Below are 11,911 nucleotides of genomic sequence, written 5' to 3' on the forward strand. Positions count from 1 at the left end.
AATCTGCATTTCCCTTTGTGTCGTACCTAATAGCCTACGTCGATCCGACTATAATCTGACACGTAAGAAAAACTATACGAGCGACTGTAAAGACGCGTTTTTTTGGTTACTTCTCTTGGGAGTATATAAGTGAAAAGATATCTACCAAATTATCAAAAACATAACAAGAAGTTTTTTTAAGCACAAAAAAAGGTCAAAAAGTCGAGGATTTTTGCTAAACTAAGGACCAGATCATTGGCTCAAAGCTAATATGTTATATAAGAAGGTAGCTTCAAAACTCTAAGATCTTGAATGTGTTGCTGCAACTATAGGATACCAAACTGAATGAAATGTATCCCTTAAAAATTAAATAAAATGGAAGAGATGATGGATGCATTTGGTTGACCAAAAGGGGACAAGTCTCACTAGTTTAGTTTCTTTGCCAATCTGGAATTTCTCCTAGCAATGATCTCAGCTGCCCAACTCTTGCCAATATCTGTTTGAAACTTTCCTGCAGTACAAACATCAACGCAAAGCTTACAAGCACATACAATGCCTAAGAAAAACATAGAGGCTGCATAAGATGAACATAATCATTTTATTGTGAATGATGGTTTGTAAGCAGAAAGATTCAACGTACCGGCTGTTGACAGGAAAAACTCATCCAAAACTCTGTCATGCTCTGCAATAACATGGTAACATGAGAATCTCAATAACAAACGATATTGAAAGATTTTGTTTATTTTTTCACTTATATTCATCATAATTAGCACATTAATTACTTAAAATTTAGAGTTAAATGTCATTTTAGTCCCTGTGGTTTGGGCCATTTTGCCAGTTTAGTCCAAATGTTTCATTTTTCGCCTGTGAGTCCAAAAAGGTTTCACCGTTGCCATTTTAGTCCACTGGGTTAACTTCATCCATTTTTATATTAAGAAAAAGGCAATTCGGTCATTTTATATGTAATTCTGTGAGCTAGAAGGGAAATTCGGCCATATAAAATGACCGAATTGCCTTTCTCGTTAACAGAAATAATGGATGAAGTTAACCCAGTGGACTAAAATGGCAAAGGTGAAACATTTTTGGACCCACATGCGAAAAATGAAACCTTTGGACTAAACTGGCAAAATGACCCAAACCACAGGGACTAAAATGGCATTTAACTCTAAATTTATTTAAGAGTTAAGTACACAGATGATGCTATGGTTTTAGTCCCAAGTTTTAAAAAATTACACTTACAGATAGGGCTGTAAACAAACTGAACGAACACGAACGAGGTCATGTTCGTGTTCGTTCGTTGAGGAAATGCAGATGTTCGTGAACTGTTCGCGAACACATGTCGAACAGAAGTTTATGTTTATGTTCGTTTGTTAAGCGAATTCAGTTGTTCGCGAACAGTTTGTGAACACTGGTCACGAACCACAAACAAACGTAAACTAAAGCATACGAAAACACAAACGGACATTAAACTTGAAATTAAAAAGAAAGCACCATTAACCTTAAACATCGACACAAGTAGTCAAATACAATCATTAAATGATAAATCAAGAATTCAAGACACAAGAAGTCTATTACAAGCACCATATAATAAATCAAGTTTAGCTAACTTAAGACGTAATTATCTAAGTTGCTTAGACATATCCCAAAAAATGTCTTCAGTGTCCAACTTCTTCATATGTTTAAATAAGGGTTTACATTTTACTATTTTTACTATTTTGTTAGGTGGAAGCAGCCTCTCTATTCCTACGGGGTAGAGGTAAGTCTGTCTACATCTTACCCTCCTCAGACCCTACCTTTGCTTTGCTATTGGTGGGATTTACTAAGTATGATGATGATGATGATGACGACTATTTTGTTAGGTGACTAGAAATCTTTAATGTCTAGAGTATGACAGTTATAGTTAAACACATAACTAGTATGCTATGTTGTCAAAAGCCCCCAATCACGCGCAACCCAGCGTGGCGCCCTAAAAAGCGAGCTTTCAGGCTCTCAGGTAGGGGTGTTCATCGAATCGAATATCGAATTTTCGAATTATTCGAATCGAATTATTCGAATAATTCTTATTTTTCCTTGAATTCGTATTCGATTCGAATTCGATTAAAACTTACCGAATTCGATTCGAATTCGTATTCGAATAAAAAACCCAATTCGTATTCGCTTCGTATTCGATTAAAAATTCGAATTCGAATCGAATTCGAATAAATTCGATTTAATTCAGATTCTTTATAAACATGTAAAAACTATCAAAATGAAACATAAATTTTAAAGCATCCATAAGCACGATATCACATTATAAAGTTCCAAATAAAGTACCATAAGTCTAAAATTCAAAACGAGAAGTCGAATAACCACACCACACTAAAAGTTAATATTTATAGGGTTATAAATCTATTGATAGATTTGTTACTTAGGTTTTAGTTATGGACTTATGGGCCATGTAGTGGGTTTGGTAATATGTAATTTTAATATTTGGAAAAAAATTTGAAAATATATAGTATAGCTTAATAAAAGTTTTATATGCATTATATTTAAAAATCATAAATAAAAATGTATAGTTTTTATTCGAATTTCGAATCGAATCGAATTTGAAATTATAAATTCGTATTCGATTCGTATTCGATTTACTTGACTCGAATTGAATCGAATTCGAATTCGAATTCAAATTCTTTTAATCGAAACGAATTCTTGATAATCGAATCGAATTTAAACGAATTTCGAATTTTTCGAATTCGAAACGAATTCTGAACGCCCCTACTCTCAGGAGCTGATTTACCTAAACTAGCCCTTAACAAGCCTAAAACATGTCTAAAACCCCTAAAAATGGTATTTTTATACTATGTGCCTAGCTTTAAAAAGCCCTCGCTTTTTAAGCACCTTGAGTGTGCCTTGGGCTTTTGACAACATAGCTAGTATGGCTTTATGAAATGTATTATTTATGGAGGAGTTCCCTAGATCCATTGCTCAGCTCGTGCCATTTATATCACGGACCTACAACTTTATCTACCCATGATCTTGAGAAATCTAAACCTAGAGATATGAAACTTTTATAATTACCCTTGGTTTTAATAAGCAGGAGGTGATTTGAGAACATTTACTACATTTTTAATCCTTGAGCACCCAAAACTTGAATTAATAAAAATATACATACGATTTCAGAAAGGGGTGGCGGCGCAGCCTGTCTACCTTCTGTTTTGATGTAACTTGGCAAGTTGTCATATTGAAGAACTTATTCAAAAGTTAAGATCTTTAGTTTAAAAAAAAAATATGTAAAATCAAATAAGCTCTATGTACAACTAGAGTTGGCTCAAAAGAACAGATATATAATGAACAAAAGCTCTTTGTACAAACAACTAAAAAGCTAAAATATAAGCCCAACCAAAAAAGCTATTTATAACTAGAAAGCTCAAACATATGTACAACCTAAGAATCTCTATGTACAACCTAAATAAGCTCAAGTAACCAAAAAAAATAGAATGATATATATCAGAAGAACAGAAAAAAAATTCAGAAAGGTGAATCAAAAAACAATAATAAAAGAAATACACAATTAAACGATACAAGAGAGCATGATTTAGAAAGCTACAAAGTACAATTCTTTTGCTCTTTTTTCTCATATTACCTAATTACACACTCAAACAATTAGATTTGACATGATAAGTCCCAGATTAATCTTCTTTTGGGACCAACATATAAATACCGTGGGTGCATATGTACTCTCATGGATGTTTTGTGCTTGATGGGAATGGCATTCTTATCCAACAGAAACTCACACGCTATACGTACGTGGTAAACTAGTAATAACAAGTTCTAGTTGTTTACCTGTTTCATATTCAAGTGCCTGCAATATCATCTCGACCTGTATAATAAATTATAATAAAACACTAACTTGTTATATCAAAAACCAATGTTTTGAAAAATCACATCTTTACCAAAAAAAAAAATAGACTAAAAAAAGTTTATGCATAAACATACTTTATCAAAATCTTTCACGAGATTAGCCTCAAGGGAAGCATTATCCTCATATTCTCTCCAAAGTTCTTGGATTTCTGCCGCTGTTGGTTACGGAAATCATTAACGGCTCAGATTTGTTGAAAAAAAAAGAAACAAATACAAACTTTAGATAAAGAATAAGTAAAAGTACCCCTCATTCCACCACCAAGAATGTTACACATTTCGTTTAAAGCCGCTTGTTCAAGTTTAGTCTTTTCTACTTTAGGTACACCGTCAGATGGTGTTATATCTCCCACAATCGCTATAAAAGTCCGATTATATTTAAAGACTAATTTAAAAATAAAAAGAGTTAAATGCCATTTGAGCCGGTTTGGCCAATTTTGCGACTTTCGTCCACAGTTTTGTTTTTCCGCATCTGGACCCAAAATGTTTGAAATCTTGCCATTTTCATCCAGCTCGTTAACTCCATCCATTTTTTTTTCTCTCCGCTATGTCTGGGGTATTTCCGTCTTTTTTGTTAACTTAAAGGGCAATTCGGTCTTTTTCACTTTATGTACAAGCATTTAGCATAATGTACAAGTATTCAAAATACCCTTACTAATAAAACATAAACACGGAGAAAAAAAGACGAAAATACCCCGGTATTAATGGGAGAAAAATGGATGGAGTTAACGAGCCGGATGAAAATGGCAAGACTTCAAACCTTTTGGATCCAGATGCGGAAAAACAGACCTTTGGACAAAAGTCGCAAAAGCCAAACCTCAAGGACGAAAATGACATTTTACTCAAAATAAATAAAAAAAAAAATTCATAAAAGTAACTAAAAAATGGAGGACTAATATGTACCTTCCGCAATGTCATGCACAAGTGCAATCTTGATACACCTATTATCAAGTAAATGAAGTTTATGGCTCAAAGTTACTTTTTATTTTATACTGGTTTAGGGTTAATAATGCTAGAAAAGGGTAATTAAATCGAACCTTTCCCTGTTAATACCGGGAAGATCACCAACGATTAAAGCCATTATTGCCATTCGATACATATGGTCAGCAATAGACTCCGGACCCTTAATATCATGATTGACCCATCCCTTCCTCTTTGTTGTCTACATTAGAGGAAAAAAATACTAACTCAGCTACATATAAATCACAAATTTTGTAAGAATAATACAAAAAGAGAACTCAAATAAAGCAGCATCTTATTAATTCAGAGACCCATGGTTCTTGGATCTGACACTTTGATATAAATATTTAAAAATATAATTTGAACCATTCAATGTCGGCTTAATTCTAGCTTGGCTTTAATAAGCGTGTGGCGCTCCGATGCATTTTGATCCCAAAAGCTTATGCGCGAGCATGATGCACGCTCATCACGTGTGCGAGGTGTTTGTTATTAAAAAAAATACTAAAAAGTTACTTAGATATATTTTTTAACTTATAACACTAAGCTATGCAGTTAATGCGGTAAAATATCGGATATCGGTCAAGGACCGATATTTGAAATAAAGGTTATCTCGGCGAGATATCGGTGGGATATCGGTAATTTTAATATAATGTAGAATTTATATATATAGCAATTTAACACCAATAATTCAGTGATATATCGGTTATATCGGTCAATATCGCCGATAATATCGGTACCGATATTTGACACCGGTATTTTACTAAGGGGTCGATATTAACTGCATAGACAGTAAGATAATTAGATATTCTCATCATCGGCTCTGGTAAGATTTGATCAATCAGTGGTGTCTAATTTGATCAAATACTCAAACCCATCGCTCAATCGATTTTCAGTTTGTTCAATCAGACTTAAAAACCCTCAGACTCATTGCAATCAATGGTCTAATTCGTTCATATACCACATCACATGCACATCATGTGATGCACGCATCAACTGCGGAAATGCGATCTCATCACCAAATCATGCTCTCCTTACGCACGCATTTTATAACCAAGATTCTAGCATACTTATTATCCATCTATTCATTCTTGTAAATTAATTGAAATACTTCACAGAAAAAAGTAAATTAATTTTCATTATTTCAAAAAAAAGAGTTTTTTTTTTTCGAGTTAACTGGCATTTTCGTCCCTGCAGTTTGTCCAATTATGCCAGTTCATACCAAATTTCAAATTTGTACCATTTCCATCCCTGACATTTTTGAAACATGCCATTTCCATCCAAAAAAGCATGAGTTAACTGCCATTTACGTCCTTGTGGTTTGTCCAAAAATTCGATTCAACCTTAGTTTTTGGATGGTACTGGCATGTTTCAAGAACGCTAGGGACGAAAATGGTATAAATTTGAAATTTGGCCTGAACTGGCATGATTGGACAAAACCACAGGACGAAAATGGCAGTTAACTCTTTTTTTTATGAATGTTAATTATTCAAACCATGGTATTATCTTACCTTTAACTGTAGAAGCATCTTCATGTTCATAAATTTCAAAAAAAAAAAATCTATATACAATTCACCCTCAATCACATCCCCCAAATTACAATCACAAACAAACTAATCAGCATAAAACAGATTCATGCAAAGGGTACCTAAAACTCACCACTTAATCTTAAACAAAACCAATTCTTCAATTTACAAAACAACACAAATGCAATTACGACAAAACACATACCTTAAGACTATGACACAACGTGAGGAAATCAATGCAAGAAGAACAAGAAGATGTAGTCTCTGTAACATCAGAACTGACAGCAGATCTTTTGGGTTCAGATTCAGGGGTTTGACAACGAACAGATCGCAATTTACGATCACGGGAGTTAAAGGGTAGTTTAAACAAACAAGGACGATGAATGCGTTGTGGGTTTGTGAGATAACGGTAAAGGGTATGCGGAGAAGACGAAGAACAGGGTTTAACTGCCGCCATTGATGAGTAATTGGGTCAAAATCTTGATTGAAAAAGGTGGGGTTTGGTGGAATAGGATGGTGAATATGCCCCTTTTTGTTGTTGTGGAGAATGATGAAGAAACAAAGGGGGAAGATCAAAGATGGAATCGAAAGTTTTGGCTTTTTGTAGTGGGTTTGAGGTCCGTTTTATTTTCTTTCGTTTTTGTGGGCCAAGTTTAGGGTTCTTCGACTATCTTGTGAGGGATTTTACTGATGCTTTAAGGTTAAAAAATCATTGTATGGGTCAGGCGTGAGATTAGGTGATACTCGACTCGATTGTCTGAAACTATAAACTCGTTACTGTTATGGTAAGAAAACAAGAAGAATCGTAAGAGGAAAGAATCTGTTTCATTACCAAGCTAATCTCCACAACTCAGTTACAACCGTATATAATGACTAACTACTAACTATACAGCCCTTATAGAATTCCATTATTACAAAATACCCCCTAAAGTTTATTGACCCATTACAACACGTAACAAAACTCCCCCCAATAAGATTCTTGACCTCAAGAATCCACATTAAAATCTGGAAATCTCAACATGAACTCATCAGCATCTTCCCAAGTTGAATCATGAATTGGCAGGTCTTTCCATTGAACTAAGAACTTGACAACCGGTTTGTGACCTTGCTTAGCTAACTTCCTGTCTAAAATAGACAATGGCTGTGATACTGGTTCCACCACAGCAGGTAAGACTATTGGCTGATCAGGAGGACCAAATGCCTTTTTCAGCAAAGAAACATGAAATGTAGGATGAATTTGGGATCCTGCAGGAAGTTCTAGTGTGTACGCTGCTCCTCCTATCTTTTTCAACACACGAAAAGGTCCAAAATACTTTTGTGACAACTTCGAATACTTATGCAATCTTAAAGATGTTTGAACATAAGGCTGCAACTTCAAGTAGACCCAATCACCCACCTCAAAACTCCTCTCACTTCTCTTTTGATCTGCAAACTGTTTCATTCTATTCCTTGCCCTTTCCAAAGATTGTTTTAAGACCATCAACATTTCTTCTCTACTTTGGAACCAACTGTCTAATTCTGCAACAGTAGTTGTACATGGTGTATACGACAACTGAATCGGAGGATTAATACCATAAAGAGCTTTGAATGGAGACATTCCAATTGCCGAATGCCAGGTAGTATTGTACCACCATTGAGCTAATGGCAGCCAATTCATCCACGTTGCAGGTTCTGTCATAACCATACATCGTAGATAAGTTTCTAAACACCGATTTAATACTTCAGTTTGGCCATCCGACTGTGGATGATATGCAGTTGATAGAGCTTGCTCTACTCCTTGCAATTTCAAAAATTCTCTCCAGAAATTACTCAGAAAAATAGGGTCTCGGTCAGAAACTATTGATTGTGGGCAACCATGAAGCTTGAACACATTATCCAATACCACTTGAGCTACATGAACAGCTGTGAATGGATGCTTCAAAGGAATAAAGTGGCCAAATTTTATAAACCGATCCACCATAACTAAAATAGTATCCATGCCCTTTGACTTAGGTAGCCCACTAATGAAACCCATGGAGACATCACTAAAGATGGATTGAGGTGCAGGTGATGGATTCAATAGGCCCGGTGTGGCAATAGCTTCATATTTAGCCTTTAAGCATATATCACAAGTCTTGATCATCTTCTTAATGTCTTTGTATGCACCCTTCCAATAAAACCAATCCCTGAATCGTTGCAAAGTAGCTTGGACACCCGAATGACCACCTACTGTTGAAGCATGACATAATAACAATATCTCTTGTCTCAATTCATCATTTTTACGAATCCAAAGCTTATTCTTCCTTGTTAACAATACTCCATCCCATTTCATGTGTTTCACTACTTTCCCTTGTAACAACGAATGAATCAATTGCTGAGCAATAACATCAGTCTCCCAATGAGCCTTGATCTTGTTAAGTAATAGTGGCTCATAAGAAGAGATTGCCATTTGGAACAATGTAGAGCTTTGTACTCTTGACAGTGCATCAGCTGCATTGTTCTCGACTCCTTTTTTATACACAATATCGTAATCATATCCCATCAGCTTACTCAGCCAAGTATGTTGAAGTGGTGTTGTAATCTTTTGCTCTAAAAGATGCTTTAGGCTCTTTTGATCAGTTCTGATTGTGAAATGATTGAGAATCAAATACTGATGCCATTGTTTGACTGCCAACAGTATTGCAAGCACTTCCTTTTCATATACAGACAATGCACATTGTCTTGCAGATAATGCCTTGCTAACAAATGCAATAGGATGTCGACCCTGCATTAATACAGCTCCCAACCCTTTAGAACTGGCATCCGTTTCAATAATGAACTCTTGAGTCCAATCAGGTAAGGCCAAAACTGGAGCTTGTATCAAGGTGTAACACCTCGAAATTTTGTGTCCAATAATGTATTGACACGTGTCTTGAGTTTACACGTGGCATTTAATATTAAATAAAGGACTAAAGTTGACAAACCTTGAAAGTATGTAAATTCGAGGGTTATAAATGTCAAACAAGGGTAAGTATACTGTATAGTAACCCTAAACGATGCTTGAACCTTCAAACGAATAAATCATGGATCGTAAGGAAGCGAAACGCGGAAGAAAGTGTGAGATTACAAGCTGCAGGGGTTAACTGTGTCAACATGTTTAATTATACCTCTGAGTGACCCTTTGACGTACCCGAGGCTTTGTAACAGTAAAACACGCTCACTATAATGTACTATATAAATTCCGCGAAGTTCCGTTTTAAAACGATAAAGTTATGATCAAATTCGTATGAGAGGGGTTAAAAGCGTCAACAATGAAAGTTAAGGCTGTTCGGATAATAATTAAACTAACCAGGGGCTTAACAGTACGGGTAAAAGGCACGAGGCCCTTAATTGTAATTAACCGAGGGCCAAATCGCAAAGTTACCCCTTCAAACCCGAAAGGTCAGGTTATTAATTACCAAAGATTTCGTTACTAAATACCAGGATTTTGTTAATCATTACAAAAGATTGAAAAAGATTTAAAAACAACCTTTACGGACCGCAAGGGTCCTGCCTTACGGACCGTAAAGGGGTGAATGATTAAGCTTGTCTCCGCCACAAGCTTACGGACCGCAAGGCCCCAGCCATACGATCCGTAAGCGATGCCCAGCGACAGAAAGTTGGTTGTTGGCTGTTTAAAGCGGTAAAACATATATGAATGGGTTTCCCAGAGGTATGGGCGTCCCCTACTCGACCCATAGCACCTTAGGACACCTGCCATTGATCCATACTCATTTATAGGATGTGTTGTAATGATCTAAAGGCCCATCTTGCACTATAAAAGGCCATTCATAGATCACTATTAGAACACACCTCAAAAACTCACCTTCTGATCATTCTTGGAGCTCTCAAGCTTTACTCTATCATTCTAAGTCGTGCACTAACCTTCTGTAAGTTGTCTAACTCTTTTGTGGTTTAGTTTTGCTTAGTATATAGCTAAAAATCAAACCGTCGTAATTACGGTTTGACTTCGAGATTAGTCTACAATGGCTCAGTCATATCTCGAATTGAAAGTAGTTATGTGTTGGTATTTATGTGGGTAATAAACCCCTAAAAGGGTTCCCCCTGATCACCACTCTAACTAGTGCAAATGTCGAGTCAAACGTATACTTAAAAAGTCAACAGAAAGCCATTTTTGCGATTCTTGCATAATCTGTAATATAGATGATATGAAACCTGTTTGAACACTTATAAAACATGATATTAAGTATATAAACTTGTCTAAACTCGTTTGATTCGGCCATTTGATATATTGACCCGGTTCGGAGCCGAATGTCGCAAAAGTTTGACTTTTGCTTTGACTTCAGTTCTGACCCGTTTTAGTGCAATGTAGATATGCCTTAGGACTCTCTTAGGACCAGGTCACGTGATGGTATCACCCTCCGTGACCGGTTCGTTGTTTGTCCGAGTCTTTTACGCATTTCCGTTAATTACTTAAAAGTTGACCGTAACGCCCCTTTTAAAATAAAACGAGTATTTCGGACACGTGAAGGGACCATAACCTTTCTTACTAAATTCTAAGCATGTCCCTAAAGTTTCACGCCAATCCGAGGTCTAGAATGGGAATTATGCTAAATAGCGCAATTATAAGAAACTTTTGTAATAAACGGCGCAATTAGCATAACGCCTACCTAAACCAAGATTTCGTCACCACAACTTTTACTCACTATAGTAAAATAATATTTCGGATTTTTAAAGATTTTTAATTAATTTTAACCTGCTCATAACCTGCGGTTATGGCTACGGTTCGGTAAATACCGAATATGCCCTTTTCGGCCAAAACTTGAGTTCTACAAGGTCTTTTGACCCGATTCCAGTTGCTACTGATTTTAATTAATAAATAAAGTATTTTAGACTTATTAAACTGATCGGGAAATTCAGGTTTCCTGTAGAACTCAGAAAGCCCTTTAAAAGTCTTTAAAATGACCGGAAAACCCCTACGGGGCGTATAATGAACTAAAACTCGTATTACGGGCATTATGGAAGGTATCCTACCGATACCACAACCTCTTTAAAGTATATTGACTTAGGAAAACAGTGTAGGACTCCTACGGTTACCCGTTGCGCCTATTGCGCGCACGGTTCGGCTTATGTAACTAGTTTATATAAATTAGCCGATACGGGTCAAACCATATTATTTTGACCCCAAGATTCAGAGTGTGAATATTAAACCCGTATAAAACAAGTCTCCGAACTTGTTGGGTCAGAATCACATTCCATTCTCGGTTTTCGCCTTTCACGCGATTAAACCGTATCTATCCCTCGAAACTAACCGGTCTAGGCTACGGCTAATATAAAGACCCGTTAGGATTCTAATAGGTTATTTTAAAACCTTCGTTCCAGAATAGGAGCCCCAGTAAAAGATATCTGTGATTTAACCGATTAAGGACAATACTTGCAAAGGTAAATACTTTTAACTTATTTTCCCTTATACGGGCTTGGGTTACGGTATATAAAATACCGTTTGATTGAGCATCAAATCTTCCATCGCTTAGGTGGTTAATTGAATAATTTGATCGGCTCATTTAAACAGTCTTGTTACTTAAAAGCCTTTGGGG

At 36.0% G+C, this 11,911-nt stretch overlaps 1 protein-coding gene across 1 annotated transcript; it reads right to left on the reverse strand.

Annotated features, from left to right (window-relative positions):
• Positions 1–234: 234 nt before the first annotated feature.
• Positions 235–7,008, reverse strand: LOC110894556 (5'-deoxynucleotidase HDDC2). The gene is made up of 8 exons (XM_022141775.2): positions 6,562–7,008; positions 4,911–5,035; positions 4,777–4,814; positions 4,121–4,231; positions 3,952–4,031; positions 3,799–3,835; positions 620–661; positions 235–490 (listed from the first exon to the last, which is right to left on the reverse strand). The coding sequence occupies exons 1-8, from the start codon at positions 6,811–6,813 to the stop codon at positions 405–407; spliced, it is 771 nt and encodes a 256-aa protein (XP_021997467.1). The 5' UTR covers positions 6,814–7,008; the 3' UTR covers positions 235–404.
• Between the last annotated feature and the right edge of the window lie 4,903 nt (positions 7,009–11,911).

Source organism: Helianthus annuus, chromosome 12 (genome assembly GCF_002127325.2).
Source record: "Helianthus annuus cultivar XRQ/B chromosome 12, HanXRQr2.0-SUNRISE, whole genome shotgun sequence".
Classification (NCBI taxonomy): domain Eukaryota; kingdom Viridiplantae; phylum Streptophyta; class Magnoliopsida; order Asterales; family Asteraceae; genus Helianthus; species Helianthus annuus.

Coding starts and splice junctions, on each gene's coding strand:
- LOC110894556 (XM_022141775.2), bottom strand. CDS start 6,813: ATGGCGGCAGTTAAACCCTGTTCTTCGTCTTCTCCGCATACCCTTTAC. Junction 4,232..4,776: donor TGTGCATGACATTGCGGAAG/GTACATATTAGT, acceptor GGACTTTTATAG/CGATTGTGGGAGATATAACA. Junction 662..3,798: donor GGCACTTGAATATGAAACAG/GTAAACAACTAG, acceptor ATGTTATTGCAG/AGCATGACAGAGTTTTGGAT.